At 40.2% G+C, this 27,614-nt stretch overlaps 1 protein-coding gene across 2 annotated transcripts in view; it reads left to right on the plus strand.

Annotated features, from left to right (window-relative positions):
• The window catches only part of VSTM4 (V-set and transmembrane domain containing 4), a 42,556-nt gene that overhangs the window by 6,511 nt on the left and 8,431 nt on the right, over window positions 1-27,614 (plus strand). Inside the window, exons 3-8 of one of the 2 annotated variants that reach the window (XM_042787004.1) lie at window positions 7,566-7,634; window positions 9,124-9,231; window positions 13,269-13,302; window positions 18,369-18,481; window positions 19,331-19,392; window positions 22,934-23,033. In XM_042787004.1, coding sequence (XP_042642938.1) covers window positions 7,566-7,634; window positions 9,124-9,231; window positions 13,269-13,302; window positions 18,369-18,481; window positions 19,331-19,392; window positions 22,934-22,999 — 452 coding nt within the window. In that variant the 3' untranslated portion in view covers window positions 23,000-23,033. The remainder of the gene's footprint in view (window positions 1-7,565; window positions 7,635-9,123; window positions 9,232-13,268; window positions 13,303-18,368; window positions 18,482-19,330; window positions 19,393-22,933; window positions 23,034-27,614) is intronic. The other variant, XM_042786998.1, reaches the window with a different exon arrangement.

Genomic DNA, 27,614 nt, shown 5'->3' on the forward strand with positions numbered 1-27,614 from the left:
CATGGAAACAAAGGATACTTTCCCATCAGCAGGCAATGTCCAGCCACTTCCCAGGAAGTAGGGCTTCAGTACACATAGCAGTTGCTCTGGAAGACAGTCATCGTAATAATGAAATCTGCCCTCCCCCTTGGCTTTTCTTAGCTTTTGTTGCTGAGCAGATATAATATGGTATGGAATATCCCTTTGGTCAGTTTGGGTGGGCTGTCCTGGCTATGTGCCCTTCCAAGATCTTGCCCACCTAGCCTGCTGGTGAGGAGGGAATGTCAGAGAGACAGCCTTGATGCTGTGGGAGCACTGCTCAGCAACAGCCAAAACACTGGTGTGTTACCAACAGCCTTCTAGCTACCAATACAAAGTACAGCACTATGAGGGCTGCTATGGAGAGAATTAACTCCATCTCAGCCAGACCCAATACAAAGCCTTTACAACTTTGCTAGTGGGAATAAACAAATCCCATTATTATTTAAATACAAAGAGACAAAGAGAGAGAAACGAACTTATTTTCTGAAGAATATGCAGTGGGTCAGTCAGAAATAGAAGCATTATATTTTGGTTATATGTTTTGCCTCTCTCTTGATGTTTTCATTGCTTTTAGTTCTAGCCTAGCAGCAGTTGGTAAGTAGCATTTCTAGTATCACTTCTGTACTTTTGATTATAGAATTTGTAGCCAGAAAGCAGAGCTAGAGAAGCAGTGACCAGACTGCTGGTATTGAACGTCACATAAAGAAATGACCAGCAACAAGTGAGTGTTTTGAACTAAGCTGAAAATGAGTCTTCTCTTTGAGATGGATCAGCTCAAATCTAATGCCACCAGAGATGGGTGAAACTGGATTTAGAGAACAGACTCCTTTGAAGAGGTGGTTGAGATCAGCAGTTGTGCCATTAGAGCTAGCTGGCAAACTAGCTCTCTGCTTGTGGCTCTATAAACAGAAAAGCTGATTTCCCACAGGGCCAGCTCTAAAGATAAGCCAAAAATCAAGGGTGACTGCTTGGTTTCTGGGTCTGGAAGCTCAAGAGGCTCATCCTGCAATCTCAGAAAAAATTGTGAGAGGAAGCTGTTCTTCATGAAGTTTCTGCCATTCCTGCTCATGATAAATTTATCATTGTGTTTAGACCCCAAAGGTTATTCCTGTAGCTGGGAAACCCTAATCTCACTTACCAACTTTATGTTTTGGTGAAAACAGCCCTAGCTCTCCTCTGAAACCAATTTTAGTGTGAGGGAACTTCACTGACTATAGGCCTTTCAAGATGGATTTGAACATGTTTATGTAGCCTTAATCCAAAGTGCATTCACTCAATAGCAGCTTCACTGGTGTCATTCATATTTCTGTATTACTTTTGGATTATAAACACACCAGGGAGCGAAATGTGACAGTAAAAAATAATCTTTTTAAGTGTATGATCCCCTGCGGATAGCTCTCAAGTATCACAAGCTTTCACTTTGATCTATCAGAAGTTTGAGAACAAAGATGTGAAAAATACAGTATAATGAGATAAAGAGCAACTTCACGTTGACCAGAAATGTTTAAATCTGCCTTAAGAAATCATGGAATTAACATAATGTAATCAGCTGATTATTACTAGCAGTGATGAAAGACACTAATGATCCAAAGCTGAAGTTTTGTTTGGATTAGTAGCAATACCATGGATCAATTTTAAACAACAGCAAGAAAATCCTAGTCTAAACTATTTGGTGTTACTGGGCATGCAAAACTTGTCTGGAAAGCCTCTAAGACATTCATATGGGGTTTCCTCTGCTTCCTGGTTGCAGTCAGAAATAGAAATAATGACAGAGCAGGACTCAGGTCCAAATGGGAACCCCAACCCCCTACCCATCTCCAATAACCCTCCAATACCCAGATCCCAGCAGTGTACATCAGCCACACTTCTTTTGCACAGAAGACCACAGAACTGGGACTTAAAGGAAAACTTAACTAAAGTTCATTAGACTCCTAAATACAAATCATCAGGGCAATTGGTGCCATGGGTTAGAAGTGTAATCCTGCAGCAAAAATTCATCTGTAATCCATAACCTGGTATCTTAAAGAAACCAAAGCCTACATGATCACACTATCAAGTTGTGTGACCCTTTTTGAATTCAGGGGCTGATTTTAATGAGAAAACAGTCTTAAAAATATTGAGGTTGTACAAGTAATGTGAAATTGACTGGGAGGAGGGAGAGGAGATCTATATGAACTTCCCCACTGAAGAAAAGCTGTAAGAACAAAAAAGATAATTATTGTTCTTGAGCTACCATGTGCACAGTAACCTTCCACATCGCAGTCAGTAATTAGGGTTCCTAGACATACCACAGGAGGAGTACTAAGGTGGTTGTGGAGAGAGGAGCCATTTTGGTGTGGAACACAGAGTTTGTTAGCTACACAGTTCAAAGAACAGTTAGTTGTTTGATTTTTATTGCTGTTTTCACTCATTTGTTTTTAAACAGGGAGGAGTAAAAACACTAGAGCCTAAGGTCTCCTGAATTCAGCCATCATAATCTCTGGAGGGCATTAAGTTTTACAAGCACTGACCCCATGTTGAGTGGCTGGAGCCAAGACACAGTGGTTAGTCTAGTAACCACACAGGGATATGAAATGAAACTTTATTGCATGCACAATTTAGCCCTACAGACTTCAGGCATTAACTTGCTTCATGTTCAGCAGTCATTCTTCCCTGCTGTTCCCGTGCTTGACTAGGAACTATCTCTCCTCATCCTCGCCCTACCTCTTCCTCCTTTACACCTCTAGATTTGTCTGAGAGGAGAGATTCAGCCACAGTCAAGAAGGAACTGCCAAACAGGAGGTCTGATCATCCCAACTGCCTCAGCCTCCCACTTTTGGGAAGGGGCAAAACTGGCAACTGGTGTGCGGAAGGGAAGCCAAGGCTCTCATCTCAGCACTCAAAGAACAAGTGGTTCAAACACTGTGCCAGGGGAGAAGAAGAGAAGCTGAGAGTAACTACTAGGTGTTTCTACTTCCAACAGCACCTCAAAAGTTAAAGAAAAAAGAAAAAGAGAGAAAATCAGATGGAGAATAATTTCTAGGGGTTTCTTGTGATAATGTAATTTCATAGGGCAGGTCAGCAGTTTAAAGAGTGTTTTTTCAGTCACTGAATGATGAAATCTCTTAAATGCCTGTAGCGAAACATGGGTTTGTCAGAAGTGCTTGGAAAGGGAACAATGTGTTCCAGGTAAATGACAGCAAAAGAAAAAGCAATATAGAATATTGTCAGACCACCTGTCATACCCCTTCTCAGCAAAAGCCACTCTGCATCTTTCATAGCTGCTTAGGCTATTGGTAACTGTGACACAGAAACCTCTCATTGCTCTTCCTAGCTAAAGTGTGGGGGTCAGATCAGTTTAGTTATTGCAAAGAAGAAAAACTGTAACTTTTCAGTCCAGCCCTTAAATGCTACTTTTTCTCCCGATTTTTAGTATTATTTATGAATACATAATCAGGGTGAGGATTTGAGACTCATGACTTCATCTTTCTCACACTATCTGGTCAGCTGTATTGCTTCTCTCTGCTTCAAACGTAACCCAAAGCAGAACAGGAAATCTGAAGCAAGGGAGGAAGGCAGGCCCACCTGTAGACTAAACACACCAACAATACTGCCTGTTGGGATCTGAGGCAGACACCACCCCTCACTCCTTCTCTCTCCTCGACCCCTCCCACTCTCCTCCCCCCAAAAAAGAATATTCAATTCTAAATCCAGATTAAAGATAATAAAGGATATCTGAAAAATGACATAGCTTTAAATGCCATAGCAACTGACTTACTGCTAAAAGCCTCTTTACAGGAAACCAAGGATCACCTTAGCTAGCATTCTGTTAATGCACTGTGACAATACAGGACTTGCTACACATGGAAGGGAAGGCAACTCTTTCCAGCATGGTGATAAAGTCTACAGTTTCCCCAACAGTAACACTTGGGCTTTTCAAGGAAATTTTCTTCCAAACACATTTTGTATTTTATACTATGATTGGTTACATTTTCTCTTGCAAAAGGATTTACTTATAATACAGTTAGATCCGGGATGCAACAAAACGAGCAATACAAATTGCCTGAAACATTTGGATACTTAAATTGTACTGCTTGTGCTTTATCAAATAAGGTAGCAGTGTTCAAACACATCACAGTTGCTGTCTTGTCTAGCATTTTGCTCCAGTTAATGTGTCTGCACTTACGCCCAAATTCAAAACAGTATCTTTATGCTAGAGCACCAGGCAAATTTCTTACAACCTCGCACACCAAGTGGATGCAGAAAGAGCATTTAGGTCTGTTTTTTTGTTCACACAGGAAGAGGAGCTCCCTGTATAAGACACACTGTTCTGGAGGGAGTGGAAAAGGGTCATTCTGCCTCAAAATCTGACTTGCCCTCAAAGCAGAAAATACCTGGGGCAGATCAGTATGTAGACATTGTCAGTCACCAAGCATAGCACTAGTCAAAGCAAAAGACCTTACCAGATTACATCTGGGTCTCTAGTATCTACTTCTATTAACTTATATTCAGATTTTTTTATTTGCTAGCAAGTTTGCAGATGTGAATTTGTGTAAGCATTTTCTTTCAACACATGAATTTATACAGATACACATATTGGAGTTATGGAAAAACAATTGAGTTACTGACTACAGTTCCTTAATGTGTAATGATGGTGGTTAAAAGTTTAGCTATACATCTGGCTTCTCCTTTAGGGACAGAATATATTTCCTCAGAAAAGGATCCTCATCTGATGGGGATGGAGTCTCCTTACAGTCTTCCATTCATGAACTCGTGTCAACTACAGCACCTTTGTAATGTTTTCAGAAGGCCCAGATGAAATTAGAGTTTGCCCCTTCAGGTATAGAGAATACAAGACCGCAAGTAGGATTTATAAAAAAGCTACTGTTAAATCTTCATAGTAAAACCAAGAGAAATCCATGTCCTGATGTTGCCAAGAAGTGCATCCTACTCCAGCCATGCAACATCTTCCCTCTAAGCTAAGGTAAACCTTTTCCCCTTCCCCCATCTTCTTATCAAAGACATCTGTTCTTTTCCTGGGCTTGTGTGGTCAACGTTAGCTTAAAACCGAGTTAGCAATCTTCATTATAGTACAAAATACACCAGAAAACAGTTTATTTGAGGAAAAAAAAGACATCAGAAAGGTGGTTCTCCCACTGCCTTCCTATCAGAAAACTCAAAGTAATGAGTAGTCTTCTTAGAACAGTATGCAGCACCTCCAAACCATCATTTACAGTTGGGTAATCCTTCAAGCCCACTATGCAAGATACTACACATCTCTTGGGGAGAACAATACCTGTTCCAAATGGTTTACAATCCAAGAGAAGAGACTGCATGTAGCAGGACAAACATAGAAAATCAGGCAGTCCAACTATAATCTTATTGGCATGGACAACACAGACAAGTAGAGATGATCACAACAATCTGTCTTATTGGGAAATTCCTGTGTCAGAATTTCCCATAGAACAGAGTCTGAATTCTATTAAATATTAGTTACGTGTCATGTTTTCTGACAGTAAAAATGTTGCAAGATACAGGAATGCAAGATTACTTCTTTTTTCCCCCCTCAAATGAACAAAAGCTCCCCCCTTTTTTTATTTTTTTCAGGGAAGGTATTCTAAAATACTTGCCAAAAATCTACACGTGATGCTTTCATGTAACAAAAGACTAGATTTGTTTAAATATTCATCACAACTGAACAGAAGATTTCATAAGTCCTGAAAGCACTTCCATATCTGCTGAGTTAGCCCCATATCTCACATCCCTACAGGGCACTCCTTAATGAATTCCCTTTCCAGTAAGATACTTGTAAGATACTTGCCACACGAACCTTAGAGGTTCAGACCTCACTGGCAATCTGGAGGACATCACCAGACTCCTATTGCATTGCAATGATTGCTAGCAGAAGGAAAATTATGGATTAACATACATAATCATCTAATCAGATGTCATCAAAAATGTCAGCATGCATAAACAATCTGGCTGAGGATAGCAGAAAGAGTTTTTGAACCAGCAGTCAGAGCATTTGGATTCTAGTGCTAGGTTGTACAGCTGTTATGATATAGACATTCATCCATTTGCCCACAGGTCTGTAGTCTGTGCTTCCTTCTGAAACAGAGAGGACAATTCTGTGCGAACTCTGCAGCTATTTTCCCTCTTAATTGAGATAGAACATAGTAATTCAGTCACCCTTTTTTCTAGGCTATAAAGGTGATCTGGTACAACTTGTGATCATGCAGTCTTTCTTCTCAGGATAAAACTCCCACCCATAAGAAGGGGAATTATGCCAGCTGAGAACAGCTATTCTGCATTCAACAGTTGGTGGCCATTGATACAGCAGTGACAGGGCAGTTTACATTAGTTAAGATGTTCATCCTAGTCTGTGTCTACATCTAAACCAAGAACACTGACAGTAAGTAGGTGCATTTTGCTTTCCAGATCAAATATGTAATTTCTGAAGCTTTTGGACGTGCTTCAGAAAGTCCATGCATGCATGGCTGTATTTTTTGCAGATAGGCAGGTACCATTTCCATGTATCTTTAAAAGGCGTGGCATAGAAGCCAACTTTTGAGGGAAGTAAGAAGAAAAAGAATATATGAGCAGTGTTGTCACTTGGGGTGTCTCAGTGTGTTATTTGGGTGCCGTTGTAGAAATTGCAGGGCAGTTTAAACTGCCAAGGGACATCCACAAAAACTTTGGAAGGAAGGCAATTTGGACAAAATCAGAGGCCTACAGATTCAGTCCTGAAGCTGGGGAAACACTGTTGTGTTAGCAGAGATTACTTCAGTGACAAGCATTGCTAGAGTGACTTCCCTGTTTTTTAAAAAAGCGGTGTCTAATTTGACTGGCTCCAAATCAATTCTCAGGAAGCCTTCAGAGCTGTGTCCTTCAGTAGAGCTGCTGCTCTTCCAGTTATTTTTTTTCTTTACCTCTAAGACTTAGAAATAGACTGCAGTGTTAAAAAAATCCTTCTTAATATATAGCTACAAGGGAAAATAAATTCCCATTGTCTTGAGCAAAAGTTGTTCATCTTTTCTCTCAGAAGTAGGCTGTTTTGGGACAGAAACACAACCTGCAACCCTAGAGGTATGAATTCTGGGTAACTGAGAACACAAGAGTTAGAGTAAAACCAGCTACATACAGCATTAGTGGCAATTTTTCCCCTGGGATAGTCCCCCCCCCAAAACCGTTACAGGACTTACAAGCACATGGCCACCCTATTCTAAGGCCTAGGCTCTTCTAAAGTGTGTTTCTATTCTCTTGATGTTCTTCACTACATTTAACTTTGGAGTGAAGAGCCACACATTGCATCTTCCCAGAATAAGATGACAACAGGAGACAATCTCAAGCCACATAGCACTTGTGGGGGGTGCCAAGCCAGATGAGATTTGCTAGAAGACATCTTTATAATGCTGTTTTATAACGGAAGTGTTTCATTGAAAAGTAATTATCCTGTGAGATAAAGCAAGATCTTGGTGTACTGAGGTCTAACTATATTTACTTCAAGAAGTCACAGCTTTTTATGCTATGCATTTTCAGTACTTGTCTTCTTTGCTTTTTTCCAGTGATTTCATCAAAATCTTCTGATGATCCCACTTTCAAGAAAAACCATGAAACTTGGAAGTTTTTTGAAGGTAAAGATGTATCTAACTGCTACTGCTTCTATACAAGATGTTAGTTTAGTGTAATGCTACAGGATGACTAAAGTGCCCCAATCAGGACCAGTTTTGCTAGTTCCTGTGCAAACTCAGGCCTTGCCTGAGAAACTATCCCACAGAGTACAAGGGGTGCTGGAGAAAAGAGAACAAAAGGCTCCAGCTTCAGTTTCTCATGTATTTGTTATGGCCAATGGGAAAATAACCTATGCCAGGCTAAGTGTGCAATACAAATGCAGACCCTTATCCAGGAAGGTGCTGAGCATGTCTGAAGAGGTACTAAGCACTCTACCCTCCCAGTAGACATAAAAACTGCTCAGTGAACATGCTGTGCACTGCAAGAGCAGGTTAAAGCTCCCCTGAGTTTCAAGACAAGGAGTATTTTCTGTGTAGACTATTGGGCAACTGTTCCAGGAAACCAAAATCCAGAATTTGTATGCAGTTGGGATTTCCTCCTCCTCCTCCAACCCCAGTCGAGAGCACCAGCAAAATGCCAGCACAACATTTGCAGCCACTGCATTGCCTGCCAGGCAGGAGTGCTTGCCTGCAGGATGGCCTTGATTCTGTGGGAGCATTGCTGTTTAAGCCACAATTTGCAGACTATATTGCTGTAGTGCGTAAGGGGAACAAAGCGCAGAACTGCAGGTCAGGGGTCCAGTTCCAGCAACGCTATTTTCTACAAGAACACTTGACCTCTGAGGTTTAGTTTCCTCTCTGTGAAGCAGGAAAGAAGCCAGTATACCTCCCTAAGGACATTTCAAGACATTAATAGGTCGAGCATCCTCAAAGTACTCTATTTAGAATTCTAGTAAAAGCAGAAATAAGTCATTAAAGATTTCTTTTCCTTCTGAACAAAATACTCCATCTTGATCTGCCATTGTACAACGTCTCTCAGCTCCACTGGGAATGTGTTATGGCACCTGAATGAAAGCTGTAAGGGAGACTGAGGCTGTAGATTGAGAAAGAAAAAAAAACACACCACAAAGATTTCAATCCAGTGCTGCCACCAGAAGCAGCAATCACAGAGTTTCTTCCTTAGCCACTCAGCCCCCCCGATCTCCACTTCTTTTGTTGTTGTTGTTGTTTGTTTGTTTGTTTGTTTTTTAGAAAGTACTGCAGTTTGAACTGGGAAATAATTCAACTGAAGTCCTTTTGTTTTATAGTTGCTGCACCAGGAAAAAAAAAAAAAACAAAAACCCAAATCAGCCCTTTCCTCCCTCCCAAAAGTAAGCCCTATTAGGTGTAGTTAAATCTACTTGCATTTATGCAGACTTCAACCAAGTTTTAAACTGAGCAGGATACTATATGCAAGTTTCAAAAGGGTTAAATTACTTCTGAACTGTTACCCTAAGTATTTTAGGCCATGACAATGATCTATTTAGATCTTGTAGATGTAACTTTTTTTTCTATCCTGTAAGCATGAAGCATACAGCTGTGACACTGACACTCATCTGTGCTTGGCTTTCAGATCTGTATGTGTATGCAGTGTTTGTGTGTTCAATAGGAATCATCAGTGTCCTCCTTTTTACACTTGTCATTCTCTGTCAGTCACTTCTGAACAAGAGGAGATCCACAGGTGAGTAAAATATCATTCTTGCTGACTGCAAAGCCCTTACCAAAGAGAGAGAGAGGGGGAAGAAGGAGAATGTAGAAAATGCAGGAAAGAAATACCTTGTCATATTGATTTTAATAAAACCAAAAAAATTACTGGCAGAAAACCCCATTTCTTCTAGCAAAACTAGAACAAAGCTATTTTTCTCCCTTTGAATAACTATTTCATTTTAAATTTGCTTTGGACTTTTCAAAATCTTTCAGCTTTGCATAAACATAAATTGAAGGCTATTGGAATATCTTTCAAAGAAGACCAAAGGCTGTATCATTAAATTGCATTCTGATTAGATCCAGCTAACATTTCTGCAGATGTTTAGAGGGGTTTCAAAGTAGTCTTATTCTGTTCTGGTTTCTTCCCCCTCCCTGACTAGCTGTCAATATTATTGGGAATATGGGGGTTGTTATTAGCACTCTCATTTGTATTATTCTGTGAAACCAAAGCATCATTTCATCATTCAGATCTGCCTTTTCATAATAATCTTTCAAGACCAAGGATTACAGTTTCATTCTTCTGTTCCTCAGAGAGGGTTTATCAAAGAGGCTACATCTGCATGAAAGCAGCCCTGTTGTAATCAAAAGTGCTATTTAAGATCTGTGGAGTAGCCAGTGCAGGCTCTACTTTCATTTTGGTTTAAGAGTGGTTTATATGGAGACCTCACTCAAGCTGTGAGGTTGAGATACCAGCATGATTAGCAGCCACCGTGTTAGAGGAGAGCCTAACGACCATGTCTGAACAGAAGCTTTCAAAAAGAGTTTGGTTAGTGATTTGTGCTTTTGATGACAGGAGAGAATTGTGACTTTGCTGCCTCTTCAGCACTACACACATACTAGGAAGGAATGAGTGAGTCAGATACACGAGGGAGAAGACATGTAAACCAAAAATAGATGTATATAGAACTCCTTGCCTGACCACAAACACATTTCAGGCTGTGGTTCTGTCTTCCTGGTAGTGCACTCAGTAGAGTAACTTTGATTCTAACTGAACGCAATAACTCTGCTTGCCAAGAGGAAGGAGCAAGATCAATGTTATTCTTCCTACCCTGTTAAGTGATGACAAAGGTTTTGTGCCAAGGGAGTACCCACACTTAAATATGTTGGTCATGGTGAGTCACCCTGAAGCCACAAGCACTAGACACACTGATGTATCCTGTTTTTTCTTGATCAGACATTGAGCTACATTTTTCTTCTGTTTTTGTTGATTTGCACTGGTGTAAAAATACAAGCAACTTGGAGAAAAGGCCTCTTTACATTGAACCAACACCAGTTAAACATAGCAACAATATAGAATAAGCATATACAACAGAGAAAAAGTAATTTCTTCTGAGAAAGTAATCCTTCCTTCACTACCCTAATATCTGAATAATTGCAGGCTTCACCAAATTTTTATTTAGATTTTTAACATTATCCAGTAAACACCAGCAGCATTAAACTTATGGATTCAGTGGAAATATAACAGAATAAAGCTTAGCAGACAGGTACTCAGTATACAGTGATAAGATTTTCAGGCAAGTCTTTCAGCTAAAACCACCTGCTCAAAGTATTTTCCAGAGCCACATTAATTGGCTCAGCATCCAGTCAAGCATCAGGGAATTAAAATTTCTGAAGCAGCAGTGGAAGAAGGATCAGTGACAGACACAGCCTCCACCATCCCCCTCCTGCTTTTTCTCCTCGCAGCCTCTGGGCCCCAAACTCCTGCCCCAGCGAGCAGCAGTTCCCTGGGAGGTGCTGTTTCCACTCAGCCATATGTGCATAGGGCACAAAGAGTCCCCTCCTCCCTCAACACTCTTCTACCCCCTTCAGAGGCATCTTCCGGAGGTTAGGGTCTGATCCTGTCAGCCAACAGCAGTGCTCCTTCAGACTGTTAGAATAAGGCATCACTCCTCAAAAAATGTTATCTTCCTCTTCATACCATGCACTTCGTACCTCCATCCTGGGCTGAATAAGGCAGATGTTAGTATTTGTGTGAAAAGAGCCTGCAGTGAAATCATGAAGTCTATCTTGCCTTGAGAAGAGACAGGGACTACAAAGCAATCCTCCCTCTGCATTACCCCAAGCCTCCAGGCAGGCTCCAGGCACAGCCTCCTTCTACCTTCAGTGAGGTGGTTGCCACATCATCTTCCTCAGAGACTCTCCAAGAGGAGCCTGACTCTGCTCTTCCCCTTGAGACCAGGTCAGAGGCTCAGGACAACCAAAACTATCTCCTTACATTACCTTGCTGGGTAAATTTCTATCAGGGCTTTTCCCTGAACCTCACCAGTCACCTCACCTGACCGCTGTCACAGAAACACCAACTCCTTCCACTCTCCCACCACTCCAGCTTCCTCTCCCACTTCTTCACTTCTAACACCACAAGGAGGGATAACCTGCCCTGCCCTGCTCCAACCCACCCCACCACACACCCCACGTACAAGAGTGGAGGTAGACACCCAAGTAAGCACAGGGAGAAGAGGGAGGGAAAACTCTGCCCAGCCCTCTACAGGGACAGCCCAGCATGGAATAAAGAGCATCTCATGCCTGAACTAGAAGTTGGGATTTGCAGTAGATGATGCTGGAGATGATCTCTCTGGAGTGCCTGTCTGAAACCTGAGCAGATCCTGGCTCACCTCAGGGCTCTGACATGAGAAGGGTAATACTGAACCCAGTTCCTCACCAAAGGAGCTCCCTCAGCTTGATTGGATTGGCACGGCAGCTGGGGCTGGCCCATAGCACGAGGCAACTATGGATGCTGTGTGAAGCAGCAATGGTTGCAGCTGGCAACCCCTCTGTGGTTTTGGTAAAAGCCTATTCCCATTTGTTGCAGGTGTTGCTGATCTTCCCAATCCCTGGTTCAGAGGTTTGGAGTGTTTACTGTACAGCAAACCAAAATAATACATACCTAGAGATGCTCAAAAGCTTGTTAACAGTGTACATGACCATCCCCTTACTCCTGAAGGGTCAAGCTTACTGTTCTGTACATCTAAAAAAGGCCAGCCAGCCAGGTGGAAGCACCATCTTGTCTGGTTTAGACATGGGTCCTCTGTTAATCCCAGTTCCTAGTGGTCTCAGCTCCCCATTCCTTAGGACTAAAATGTACCCCCGGAGGACTTGTGTAGCTTGCTTAAAATAGGAGAATTTAGGTAAAACCAAATATGAAAACCTTCCTGTAGAGAGCGACATAATCATGTAGGTGCACTGTTGTCTGGTTTTCATGGCCTTTTAAAGAACATGAAGGGAGGGGGGTTGACTATGCTGTTGCCCAGGGATGCACTCTCTTTTCCTTCTGAGAAATAAGGTGGCAGTAGATTGACCAGAGAGGCCAGAGCCTCTATTCCTGCTTGCATGTCTCTGTGCTCAGGACGTGGCACAGCTTGGGCAGAACATAGAAACTACTAAGTCACAAAAGAGCATCTTAATAACCTTGGCTCCTAAAAGGCTGCAGCAGGGGACCTGCCCTTGCTCAGGACTACTGATTCAAAGGAATACAAAGCAGAAGGATTTCTACAGCTCACAAACACAACTGTCAGAGACAGGATAGTGGCTGGACTGTACCTCTGATCTGATCCCAGGAGGCAATCCCTTTATGCCTGAGGCCACAATCTAGCTTACATTAGGAACAGCAGTGGCTCCTGTGGGTGAATGGTTTATTTCAGGCTTCTGGAAATAAATAGAGGCACCACAAGGGAAATAAAAGTCTTCAAAGTAAAATTACTAGCCTGCTGTGCTTTTCCTTAGCAAGCTGTCTTTTGCCTGGGCTGACCACTGGAATGTGTGTTGCCTGGCACTTCTACAGCAGATTTTTGGTGTTATTTGATACGTTCCCTTCTCCCAAGCCTAGCTGTGTCTTTGAGTCAGACTACATTTTAATGTACAATATATGGTGACGATTAGCAGCTCTCCCAGTGTAGTAGCCTGGCAACTCCACAGTCTCAGCAGCACATGTCTAGCTGCAGTGACCATTTGTAGCTCATAAACTGTGTTGGTATGAAGCCACATTTTCTTTCTTTTTTTTTTTTTCTTTAACAGTGAAGCATTACCTGGTGAAGTGCCCCCAGAACAGGTAGGAGATTACACTTCTCTTTACTATAACCCAAGGCACCAGTTCTAGTTTTGTTTTGCTATGTATGATGAAGAGGATGAGTAATATTTTCCAAAATGCCTACATTTTGGATAATAGGATAATAGGATAATAGGAACCCAGGATAAAGATTCCTGGGTTCGTGACTCATGAACATGCCCACAAGCCAACATCTGCTGAGCATGATAGGGGAGATCTACCTGGGCTATCTAGCTGTAGGTCTTGTAGGTGCTTCAGTGACCAGCCTCTTCCTGAGGCTCTGAACTGCTTTCGGGAAAAGCCTCCTTTCATCCTGTGTGGCTTTCTAGGGTTTCCCAACACCCTACCAGATGGTAATGACTTAAATCATCCATGTACATAGAACAAACCACAGTGTTACCCAGTGATTCCTGCACCCACGAACAAAGGCTGGGGCTCAAAAGAAGATTTTCAAGGCCTGTAGTCTATTCCCAGCTGAAGACTCCAAGTGATGGGAAAAATTCAACTTCTGCTGATGTCATTAATCACTGTCCCTTTAAATACCACTGACTGCCAAAGGTTTTTGATTGTGTGGTGCTATAAAACTGATTTCCATCATATTATTTTCCTGAGAGATAAATTGTGCTGGAACTGCACTGAAAAGAAAAAAAAAATGACAGAAGTATTTTACAAACAAAAAAAATTAAAGAGGGATGCCTTGTAACAACACAGAAGAACAGCTGTTTCCCAGTTTTCAGTGACATGAAACATGTGTTTCTAGTCTTGTAGCTGAAATCCAGTATCACTTGGTATCACAAATACTATTTCTCATAGTATCTTTTTAGATACTACAAGACTCAATGTCAAGTATAGCATACCCTGGATCCTCAGATAGTGTAATTTTTAGTGCATTCTCATGAGTTTATCACTGTATTCAATCTAACTGACACTCGGATGTAAGTGAAGTCACAACAAAGCAACAGAGAGTTCAGGAGAGGCCAGTACAAAGTGAGACTTTCTTGTTTTTCATGGAAAGATCTTTGTTCTGTGACCCTGACCAGTCATTGCACCACACCAAAAATTTACAGAGACAGCTCAGCATTTTTCATTTTTCCCTGGATGTTTTCTCTTTCCCCTTCTTTATTAGCTGCTGGGACAAAGTTGGAATTACAAAAACAAAAAAAGAAGGGGGAGGGGAGGGAAATCAAAGTAGATTGGCAGAGAACAGAAGATTAGGAGAAAAATGAGACCCAACTGAAAAGATGACTGAGAAAATGGAGCATGACAGTGAGATAAAAAGACTCATACTACAGAATCTGTCTCTCTGGGAATAGATGATGTGGTAGTGATACTACTGCAGACACTAAACTTAGGAGGCTGAATAGAAGGAGGAAAACAAGCCAATGTGATTTCTTCACTGTAAACCAGAATTTCTGAAAGCAAAAGGAATGAATGACTATATATGGATAAAAATATGGTTTAATATATTTCACTGTGACAAGATATGCTAATGAAAGCCCCGATCCCACAAATTCGTGTCTAAAGTGCATTGACTTCAGGGCTTTAAAAGTAAATAGCTATGAAAGTGTTACCGGTCTCATCATTTTTGATGTTTTACACTTGGTACCATTTATTTTCTACCTTCTGCTCAAAACATAAACCATTAATTTATTTGAACTAATTTCTCTTCACCTGCACATTCCTTGTCTTGGAACTTAATTCAACACATTTAAACCCAAAACCCAGTGCCTATATCCATTAGGCCAAACTGATTAACTAATTTGCATGAGATTCCTTCTAGTCAAAATGACTACACTGTGCAAAATTCAGCCTCGATTAGAGAGGCTCAGCTCCAGCTCCCTTAGTGATATTTCAAACTCAGGGCAGAATCCAGTTTCAAAATTACATTAATAGTCTGATGTCTAAGAAATGTCTGTACTCCCACTGCAGTAATACCTAAGCATCTTGAAATATTTCACGCCTTGACATCATAATGGTGTTTTTACTTAATTGGAATTTGAAGCACAAAGGGCCGAGTGATTTGCCCCAGGTCTCACAAAATGGCCTTGGTAGAAAAGAAAATTAAATCCAGATTTCCTGAGTAGAACAAAGCAAAAGTCTAAGTTTTGGGTTGCTGCTTGACCAATAATAAATTAAGGAAAAAAATGAGTTAACCAAAACCCATTTATTTCCCACATTTTAAAAATAAATACCTAAATAAAAAGTACAGTCATTTTGGGTATTCCGAACCACGTAATTCAATTTTCTGGGGTTTTATTTTCTTTAAATATCCTCCTTCTTATTATCTTCCTTGTTATTAGATCATTTTGTCAGTTTTCAGATCCAGAAACCCCCAGGAGGTGTAGCTTTGAAAATAAGAATTACTTTTTTCTGTCTCTTATATTTGTTTTGGCCTGAACTCTCCAGTCCTTCAGTGACTGCCCTTCTGGAGACAAATAATTTGAGGTGAAACAATTGTTCACCTCAGAAAGCTGCCCATCTCGGCACATTGGTTCCACAGTGCCAATATGACATCGTAGGAGCAAATTCTGCCAGACTGAACCAGAACTAAGTACCCAGTCCATCCCTGGCACATTTTCACACAGCTCCCCTGTTTGGAAAACATCAAAGCAGCTCCCAGCTCACTCAAGAGAATTTTTTGCCATCCCCCTGCAGACCTTTGACAAGAGGAAATAGCTGACTTAATTGACAACAGGAAAAGTCCCACATCCTTGACTCTAATAAGGGTAGCAAAGCCAAAACTGTAGTATTTTGCCAGCTTTTGGGACAGGCATGACCTCCAGGGAAACTGCTGTCCTGATGCCATGATTGTTAGACACCTACCACAGGTTTTTCCCCCAAACTACTGTATTTTTCTTACTCTCTAAAATCTCATTAGAGCCTTCAAGAAATGCACAATGTGACACTGTTGAAATAGAAGGCAGGAGGCTGGAGTTGGAGCCAGAGATAAAAAACTAACTTTCCTTTTAGACATAGAACAAGACAGGCTCACAAAGAGGCAGTGTTTTGGAGCCAAGAAGTCTTTTCTGAGCCTCCTTGTTTGATTTGAGGAGCTCAGTTCTAAGACAGCAAGTACAGTTATTGTATCTCCAGAATTAATTAACCCTGTATGGCCCTGGCATTTAAAAGAAAAACGTAAGCCACAAATACATTTCTCTGTAGCTTTAGTTTTTCAGTGGCAAAGCAGGAATAATAACTAATGCAATGAATTGACACTAAGCCTTTTCATATATTGTGCTTAAAGTAGCTATATCAGAATAATAGTATCTTTAAGCTACACATCTGCCTTAATGAACTTGGATTATTAAAGCCAAAAACATTAAAAAAATAATTCTTATCCCCTATTTTGTATTCTTTGCAGTTTGCTGTGTTTGGGCAATGGAGCCAGGCAGGACAGTTTCATTTCCTGCTGGTTTTAAACCATTTCATGTTTTGATTTTAATATAGAAAAAAATGGTTGTTGTGGGATACGTTCATAATAGTGCAGACAGACTTTGAAATTATTTTAATGCAACCCTCAGTTTATATAACTGATGTGATTTATTTATAAATAATTAAAATATTTTAAATACTTTAAAAAAAGTTAGGCAGCAAACCTATGTTTTAGACTGAGTACATGGAACAGAACTCAGGAAAATCGCCAAACCAGAATCTTTGTAATCTACACAAGTGTAAATCCAGAGCGATTTTACCAAGGGTAGTGACATTCATTTGGATTTACAGCTGTGTAAAATGATAATGTCTGTTGTTTTGTTATTCTTGTGTGGGCAATAGCTGAGACATCTTAACTTTCATTAAGACTTTGGCCCAGTTTGAATATTTTATTCTATTAATATAAAGAGAATGTTTCATTATGCAAAAGAACCTGGAGAGGAACAGCAACTTGGGACAAATGATTTAAAATTAAGTGAAACCAGTGTCAGTGTTATGACTACGGAGACCCTGGTTGGATCCCATTGTGTGGTGTAACTCACCAACACAGAACAGAAAGGTCCCCACAACCATACTTGCGTTAATCTTTCTCAGGGTGAGCCCATGGTCAGGTGCATCTGAGCAACAACTGCTTACCAAGTCATCTCCACCACTGTACTCATCATAACTAACTGCTATACACTCTCCTCCCACCCCAGCTGTAAGTTAAAATTTCTTTCATTACCAGTTAAGCCAGTACAATTTTATTTTGCACTAGTTGCAAGCTAGGAGCACCTGCACAGTCAGTTACCACTGCTCAGCTGACACATGGTGACAATTGCAATCTGACTGTGTATCCAGAAGCCCTAAATATTCAAAGCAGGATTTACAACCTCAGGCATTTGAAGATGCTAAGGGTAAAAAAAAACAGACTTAGAGGATGTTAAACTGTAATAGTCCAAACACAGAAGCCTTCTTGGACAGGAGACTGTTTACAGTATAGCTTTGTACTCTTCCCTCATACCTATTAATGCTTTTTCAGCACAGATGTACTAGAGAATGCCCAAGTTTAGAGACTGGGGCACATCTTCTCCATTTTATATGCACTGAGCACACTGGGGTCTTTTAAGAAGCTAGCTTTTCAAAAGTGGGTTTGTGAGCTGTTTGAAGACATGCTGCATGCACTCCTGGCCTGCTGGCCCCTCAGCCAGTCTTAGCCCAGAAACCATATCGAAGATTTTGCTTTGCCATAAGCTTTCCATGTGAGCTTATGCAAGACACCTAACCCATCTGTGCCTCTAACCCTCAAGGACAGTTGGGTACAAGCTCATTCTGAGTGCACCAGGGAGCCATATATATTTTTAAGGAATAGGTGCTATGAAATGAGTCTTGTTTAACCTGACACTTTGCACTTTCCGCACCAGGACAGATCAGACTCATGTTTCTCAGCCTGACTGCATGGTTGAAAAAATAAAAGACCCAGAGGACTTCCAACCCCTGTAAGAAGATTTTCAGTATAACCCCAGGTCAAAATCCAGGTTGTTGGGCAGGGACTGTCACAGGTGGAAGCTGATGTGTTTGCATGAACTCACTGGGACAAACTGTCTTTCCCTCCATTGCTTTCACTTTTCCCTCACATATGGGCCTCTGCTTTGCAGCTCCGGGGAGACAGTTACCAGTGTGACAAGCATGTCCCCTCTACAGCCCAAGAAGGTAAAGAAGAAGAAAGAGAAGGAGAAATTGGAGCAGCCACCAGCCATCCCTGCAAAAGGTATGAAAACAGAGATGCAGAGGTATTTCAAATCCTGAGCACAACCATGGAGGGACAGCAGAGCATGGGATGTCAGGACTCCTGCACTCTGCCACTGACTCTGCGTGTGAGGTGACCTGTGCTCACGCCCATCAATGGGGAAATAAATGGCCTGTGCCTGCTACTGGGACCAGGCTCTCACCTCCCTGCAGCTTTAGCTATTAAAAAGCTAGTCACTGAGTTCAAGCAAGAGGTCTCAGCTCTCACTAATCAGAGGAGAGAGAGGAACCTCTGTAGAAATATTAATCCTGCTCAAAAACAAGATTAAAGTTAGGCAAGATGGAATTTCATGTTGGCAATAGACTGAGGGAAGCCAGCGCATTGCACTCTTAAAATTGCAGGTGCACTTGAGAAGTCAAGCAAGATAAACAGATAAAGATCAACATCTTGGGGACTTCACTTTCAAAGAGGGTTCATGATTGCTTCTGTGGTCAGTCTCACAAACTCTTAGGCATACTTTCTGAGCACTACTGCCAGTGCTGAGCCAGTGAGCAAGAGGAGGGAAAGGACCTGAAGGTTTACTGTGGGTTAGATCACAAATTCTCAAGGGGGTGTATTTGCTCTGGCTTCTGCACATAAACAGCATGTTTTGCATATCAGATTCTTTAATCTTATGCATTTTTCTAATTCATAAACCCTATGATTCACAGTAAAATATATTACCTGAAATACAGTTAAAATCTGGTGTAAGTACATGTATTTGATCCTAATCTGCTATTAATCTGTAATTTATAAATTGCTAATGCATATACTAAAAATGACAGTGAATGATGATAATATTAAATGATACCTTAATATTTATTTCCATAGCTCCAATAGTCAATAATTTTCCTAAGCCCAAACTCCTGAAACCTCAAAGAAAATTGACCCTGGTAAGTAATTTTTTATAACATTATTCTCTCCATATTCTTCTCTCTCAATACATTTGCTGTAATGTTGCCAGAACTCTAGGTTCAGAAACCATAAATTGGCTTAAAACCCATACAAGTCCTTTTTTTTTAGTAATACTTTTTCAAGTGATGAATTATCTTTTGCTCTTTTCATTTGGAGCATTAGATTACACTGGGTTATATTTTCCAGCTTTCTAGCAGTCGTTGTGTCTACAAATTTAGCCTGTTCTTAAATTAAACCTGCTATTGATTCTCACATGCTTCTGGCAGCTGGTGCTTTGGAAGAAATACCAGCTACCAGTTACTGACAGAATCACAACCATACTGGTCACACCGCTTTTGACTTTTTAAGTCAGAAATGGTTCTACCTTACAGTGGTGTAAGTCAGGAATAACTGAATTGAAGGAATAAAATGTATTTATATAGTTCATATTAAGGAAAAAAAACCCACCTCCTATGACAGTTTCTGTTGGGTATAAGTTTCTGTTTGAAAAAAACCCCAGCAGATATATACCAAACAAATCAAATAGATGGAGAGATGTTTCTCTACTTTAGTAGTAAAGCAGTACTTGAATAAAACATCCAGGGGTAATAGACGGAGTTTTATACCAAGTAACTTCATATGCCTATATAAAGAGGGTGGGCTGCTATGTTCCTTATATAGTCAATAGAAAGAGAGATGAGTTAGAGTAGGAGCCTGATGCTCCTACTAATTCAGACTAGATGCTCTGAATTGCTTTTTAGGGATCCTTTCTACCTTCTCTGGCAATAGAGAGAGCCCAGAGTGATCAACTCCCTAATTTAGGTGAAGGTGGGTGCCTAAAGTTAGGCCATGTGAATAACCCAAACGCCTCTGTGATGGCTTCACTTTCAGTTGAGGTTTAGAATTGAGAACCTTCCCACCAATTGTCACTAAATAACCTCTGCCATTTTAAGTATGGCCAAGGTACAACCCAAGATACCTGGGCATAATGCCAGGTGACCTCAGAACAGCTCAGCAATTTGAGGCAATATCTTAGGCGATATTGCTGCTTGGGCATGGAACTCACTTCTCCTCTGCTGGTCCTGCAGGGATTGCACCTTGGCCAGGCTCTGCTCATACAAGTCAGGTTTCAGTAGAGGAAGAGGTAGAGTTTTAAAAGTCCATGAAAAAAACATTATATCCATGTAGATAATTGTGTGAGGCCAAAGCTATGCTAAGAGAACAAAGGCACAGATGAGAACACTTGGCATCAGGGGATGACAGCCATCCTTTGCCATGTGCACACTGCATTAATCACTGTGCCCAGACACGTGGCTACATCAGAAATCAGTTAGTCTTCATCCCTCCTAGGAAAAGCTCTCATCATTTAAAACACTCAGGCTCTTTCTGCAGGTCAATAAAGCACATCAACACATGCCAAATTTGAGGTAAATCTGTTGCCAGATTCTTTTTCTTTCTGGAATAAATCCAAGGATGTGGGCCACAAATAGCTGTTGGCTCTTCCCTTCCTGCTACGCAACCCCGGTCAAGGTTCAAACTCTTTGGATGTGAGCAGGAATAAAGCCTTTCAAGCAAGGAAATCAGCTTTGTTTTCCCTAGCGTGACTGAGGATCCACACTCTGTGTGCAGCCAGCAGAGTTGGTTTTAATGCCTTGCTGTTGGACTCAAGTCTGGCAGCTGTTTCCATACGTTGCTCTTTTCCCTTTCATATTTCACCTCAGAGTACACCTGGAGAGCCATCACAGCCTACAGAAAACACATGATCACTGAATGTATTAGATTTAAGTCAAGAGTAATCCAATAAATATTATCCAAATGATTTTCAAGACCCAAACTCACCTAGCAATAAAGTGCAATAAAGGGCAAAGTAAACTAAACCCAAGTCAGTCTATGAGGCATGTTCAGAAGCTGGACATGACACTCCCCAGAACTGTTTCCCATTTCTGTTTCTCCTGCCTCCCTTTACAACACAGTTGGTTAAAGATCTATGTTTTAGTATTCTCAGAAAAAAGAAAAGAAAAATTCAATATTTTCTGCTTTTAAATGAATTTTCAGTGAGGAAATTAAACTACTTGAAGTAAAAGAAGTTTCAACAGAGGTACAAAATGGTAATAATTATGGAGAAAAAGACATATAAAATTCATCTAAATGAAACATTTTATTGATTTTCAGCAAACTTGCTTCCCCATTTTTTTAATTCCACAAAACTTCTCAGATTTTAAATTTTTAGTCTGCTTTGGGGCAAAAAACTATTATCATCATCCTGCCAAATCTCTGCAGGATAAAATAATCTTTTCTTTCCAACTGTAATTATTGCACAGCTGGTGTCTGCACAAGGTCTTTTTTCACTGATGGCATAGTTACTAGGTAATCATCACTGCAAAGACAGACTCAAATTGCTGAGTTTCTTGACTTCTTCTGCAGCTTGCCTGTGCAACCCAAGGAAGGTACCATACCAGGGCACCAGGAGAATATTCTAGAAAACCTAAGCAAACAAGCTAGAGTATAAGGGAACATTACAAAATAATTTCAGTGTTTTGGGAAATTTTTTGTAATAGCCTAAATACCAGCAAAATTATTTCCAGAGGACATGTGCTTCTGGTTTCTTGAAAGATGTTTATAATAAGCTAGAGAATTTCTTTTGTTGTTAACGTGCTAGAGTGGATTGCAGTATAATTTTACAAGAATACAATAACCTGGATAAAATATGGACATAATCTCAATGAAAATTAAAAAAAAAAAAAAAAAAAAAAAAAGAGAGAGAAAGCCTAATATCATGTTCAATTGCACAGCCTTGAGTAAAGTCTTTTAAAAACTCTGCTTAAGTCATATTGCTTTTGCTTTAGCCAGAATAACAATTCTATGCTCCCCTTGTTGCAAAAATATTCCCCATCAGTGTCATTCTCTATTAGCATCAATGAGAAATGTGTACAGATCAAAGGAAATAGAGATGCTGAAATGAAAAAAGGGATGTTTTTTATAGCATGCAAGAAGCACGGAGAGTCATTAGGAAGAAGAAAATTCTAGGGGCCCACAAATTCTGCTCTCTAAGGGCTGTTCTGCTATAGCCTTAAGTACTTAGCCCTCTGAGTTGGTAAAGATAAATATCTTTATATATTCTATACTTCCTCAACCAAATTTTCTGGTAAGATTTTCGTTACCTCCTAGAGATTAGTTGCCATAGCCCAAGAGTGTCAGTTATAGAACATCATCTAAATGAAAAGGTTTCAGTGTCTTTTTATGAAGATTTGCACCACCAAGCTTAGGAGCTCCTGTATGATGCACTAGAGCCAATGGAAAGGATGTGACTTCAGGTTAGATCAAATCCTGTAATCTTTACTTATGCAAAATTTTTGTTGACTTCTTCATTTTCACACTAAATTTTAAGGTGAAGAATACCTGCACAGATAAGACAGGCTATAGAGAGCCTTCCTGATTTTGCTGCTGACTTATGTGGCCTCTGCTAAGTCATATAATTGTCCCACTTTGAAATCAGGTGAATGTTTCCTGTATTACAAATGATCCCCTTTTGACTTTTAGGTTTCAGGAGTGCATTTTCCATGGTACAACAAACCAACCAGATCCACTGTATATCAGAACCAGTGACCTTGGAGTCCTTTTGGGAATGGGGTCTAGATGTGCGAGTGAATTATCTGCAGTCTGATTACCACATCAGAGCTGTGAAATGTAAAGAGCTGCTTTTGGTTTTTGATTGCTGGGAAATTTGTGCTTTCTGACCTGTGCTCCAGTCTGCTGTGCTGCAGCTTCATCCTCACAGAAAACTGGGAGAAAATTTACACGTTGCAAGATTGTACTTGCTAGATGAGTCAATTTTTTCCCCGTATTCTTTTTCATCTTACAATTAACCACTACATCATTCAAACTAGTCTTATACCATATGCATCAAGGTAGCTAGTAATGTTAGGCTAGTCAGTTTTTTGCACAACTAGTAGGATTCCTCATTAGCCTTAACCTGCAGGTACCATTGGCCCTTTCCTTGAGAAAGGAAAATGAAATGAAATACATCTGTTCAGTGATTTGTGGATTCTGGATCTGGGAACAATCATATCATGCTTTCTCCTGGATGATTTTAAATTAAAAGCTATGCCACCCTCTGTTAGAAGAGTTGTTTCCTCCACAATATGTAACAATGGGTGATGATTTAAGTTTCCAATTTCTTAAGGCATTATTGATCTCCACAGATTTCAAATAACATTGTACATATGATATGCAAAGGAGTGGTGAACATTTTTTAACTTGACTCCCTGTGATTCTTGAATATTTCCATCCAGTCCACATAATTTTTCTCTCTGTGAGATGAGTAATCCTTTTTTTATTTTTTTTCATTCTTTCCTTAGGATGTGAGATGTCCATAGGAACATGAATATCATTTACACATTCAGGTTGACACTCAGAACACAACAAATTCAAAACTACTGAATTATGCCTGCTTTCCCGTTCAGATCACAGGTTGCCAGCTTTACCCCAAGAAGAAACAGTTTGTATAAATATATAAAATCTCTTGCTGGAATTGTGCTGAGACTTGTGTATTTACAAAATCCCACAGCAGATGATTTTCGTGTGATGACACATTTGGAGTAATAAAAGTGTCACCAGAGAACTGAAAACCTTTAATTACTTCCTTGGGCCTTTTGGAAGGCTAAAAAGAAATCAGCCCAATTTCCAGCAATATTGGTTTAGAATCTAGGGATAACTCTGAAACTGTAAAAGAATAAAGTATTAGCAAAGGTGAGGACACTCTTCCCCAAAAGCTGTTAGAACAGGCTGGACAAACCTCTCTGCCAGGTATGTTTAAATCTGTTAATGAAGAAAGATGGAGTGGCTCACCCCTTAGAGTAAGTACCTGCCCTACATTTGTGGGATTCTGTTTCTTTAAAATAAAATCATTCAATGGGACTTAGTAAATCATCTTTGTCCCTGATTTTGTTATCATAACTTCCACAGGATTCAATAGCAAAATTTAGATGCAGTGCTGAAAGAGGCTTCACATATTGTTGTAGATATTGTTCCAAGGGAGTCTGGGAAGTTCTTTTTATTCTAGGGAGCAAAAAGTAGTCATCATAATGGAAAGAACCAGTACTTTATAACTGATAGTGCCACTAAAGGTCATACTTCCTATTCCCCATATTTTCCAATGTCATATTTCTCAGATTTGGCACTGAGAAGACAAAGGCTCCCTTGATATTTTAGCATTCTTACTTTCTAACAGTTGCATTTCTAGAGGATAACTCATCTTGCAGATCTAGCTTCAGATTTTCATGAAGGTCTGCAGAAGTAGTCTTCGAAGCTCCTCTCTTCCAGGGGAATATCTGGCTTTCTGCCTGCAATCAAGGCACTGGCATTTGTAAACACCCGAATCTCTAAAGAGAAAAAAGAAATCTCTTTCTGACCCGTGAATTAAGTTACTACTTTAGTGAGGGAGCCCTCCCACTGAAGTTCATAGTGTTTGAGCATAAAGTGTATGGCCCTGAGGAGTACTACTGATTTCAGCACAAGAAAGACCACACATTCTAGAGAGAGTAGTTTTCCAGTGTATATTTAAAAAAAAAGGCTTGTGAAAGACCAATCCTTTTCTCTCTCAAGTTACAGTGAGTTTTCTCACTATTAACTTTGTAAAATCCTGCCTAATCTCACTGCTAGTATGTGCTGTCTCCCTATGTCCAGGTGGCCCAGACAAGGGAGTTGCAGCCTGTCCATCAAACATGCTGAACCTTTGCTTCAGCACACTCTTGCCTTCTACCTCTGTAACTGACCCTAAGGTGCTGGCCAAGCTGGCAGCCATACACCATCCCCTTTGACAGCTTAAAAAAAAAGAAAAAGACGCGTATGAAAGGGAGATAATGCAGAGGAGAAGATGGGCTAGCCCTTTCCCCTTAGGCTGCACTCAGTATGCAGGTTCCTCCCATCTGGGCATTCATGCAGAGAGGAGCAACAATCTGATCTGTCCCTGTGGCTATAGCACATACAGTTGGCCTGGAGAGTCCTGTCTAGACACTTTCTGACTGAGTGTGCTCAGGCAGTGACACAGGATGCTCCTGAGCTGTGCCATCTTGACAGTATCTGCATTTTTCTGGTGGAGCTCCTTACCAAGTGTGGCTACAGAACAGGATGTTTCTCAAATATGAAAGGGAAAAGGCCAAAGATTTGAGTTTGGCCTTTGCAAGAGAAAGGGAGAGAAAAAATTGTAGTTCCAGCATATGCTTGCTAAGAAGGAACTATTTCATGACACTGGGGCAGGGCTCCTTTCTTTGTGCTGTGGAGTAACCTGGAGAGAAGTGCAATTCCTAGAGAGTGGATCAAACAAACCTCACCACCACCTCCTGACTCTGTAACTTTCCCATCTGCATTTCCTACAGCATCCCCCTGGCACCGCAGTGTGATCCCAGTAGCACAGCATGGCCAGTCCATAGGTGCCAATTTGCCATGTACTGGCAATCAAGCCAGCAAACATATGCATAGTTGGCAAGGTTTTATCCTTGCTGACCTACTCCATGCAGCCACAAGCTCAGAGCGTACCAGTGAGGGTGGGATTTAATTTCCAAGTGCTGCTGTGGGAAATCTGAGTTACTAAAAATATTATGAAGCTCTGACTGGAACTGGGAACACATGCTTTTCAAATCCAGAAAACTCAGAGGTGAAAATTCAGTTTGGTCTATAAACATAATTTTTTGCCCTGGTCCTGTGTTAGAGTCATATTGCATCATATCCCAAACAAAACCTCCATCACATGCAATCATATAGACACTGAATTCCAAGGCAAATGTTTGCAGCAATAGTCCCTAAAATACTTAAGATTGAAGTGAACTGGGAAATGAGTCCTTTTCTGCTTATTTTTGATAGTAAACTAGAATCAGGGGAATTATTTTTTTTTTTTTAAATTAGAAATTCATATTAATTTTGTCATCTTCATGATAACTGATGTGGTCATGGAACACTGAGATTGCAGAAATCCATAGCTGCAAGTTAGCATCAGTTGTTTTTCCAGACAAGTTAAGTTTATGAGGTTATTTGCTTGTTTTCTTCATACCTAATTATAAATTTGGATAAAAGTGGTTTTAGTTAAAACTTCAAGAACTTTCAGCCTGACAGTGCTCATAGTAAACATCCTTGAGGCTGTCAAGAAACAAACCAGCTAAGCCTGGGAAGAGCAAAATTGACATTCTTGGTAATTATGACATAAAAAATCAAAGTAATTTTCATTAAAAACCCAACCCTTTAGGTAATTTCTAACACATACTGGAAAAATGAAATAAAACCAAGATTATGTATACACATACCTTAGTTTCTTTTAAATATTCACACGATTTACTTTGCAGATTGTTTATTAAGAATAATATTCCTATAAGTCAGCTCTTTCGAATAGTTTCCCTTGGGAAGCCCTGTAATAAACTAAAATTAAACTGGAATAAATCTGGAAGAGGAATCATTTTGCATTTGCCAGGAAATACACTGGAAAATTATCACTCTTCCTAATTTATATTTCTGCAAAACGTATGATCCCAGAACAAGAAAACAGTCATACAATATAAAGCCTGTATCTAGACATGTAACATTGGAATAGAATTCTATTAGAAGAAATCATTTCAATGTTAGTTTAGAAAAATGATGTAATTTTTCAGGAAAGGATGTTGTAGCCACAGAAATCCCAATGACTTCTTAAATGAAGAGCCAGGACAGAAAGAGAGAGGTGAATGGCCAGTCATACATTGTTTCTTCCTCTTCTGCCCTGGTATCAATCCCACCTATAACATCAGTTATTAAAGTCACGCCATTGTTCCAAAAAGGAGGTGGTGGAAGGATTCCAGGTTTACACTGCCAAAACTCTATCCAATCCAAATGAGAGAAGAAGTCGTGGAATTAGTTTTCTTTCCCTGCCTGTTCAAAAAGAAAATTGATTTTGGACAAACAAACCATCAAAATTAAATTAAACATGTGGTTGATAAATGAAGTACAGACGAGTGTATGGAATAAAACCCTGGCTACCATAGGTACTTTAAAGTAGTGTTGGCTTCCATGCACTGCTATTACGCATCCTTTGCTGAAAACTGTATACCCTTCACAATTTTGAACCTCCTGTGTGTTTCTTCATATTTTCAATCAAATTATTACATACTAGAAATATGCATAAGGGAAATTATTCTACACATTTTATGGTGTGCTGTTGCTTGTAGCAGTAATTGAAGTACCTTTTCCACTTATG

The sequence above is a fragment of the Tyto alba genome, unplaced genomic scaffold (genome assembly GCF_018691265.1).
Source record: "Tyto alba isolate M040663 unplaced genomic scaffold, T.alba_DEE_v4.0 Super-Scaffold_1, whole genome shotgun sequence".
Taxonomy (NCBI): Eukaryota; Metazoa; Chordata; class Aves; order Strigiformes; family Tytonidae; genus Tyto; species Tyto alba.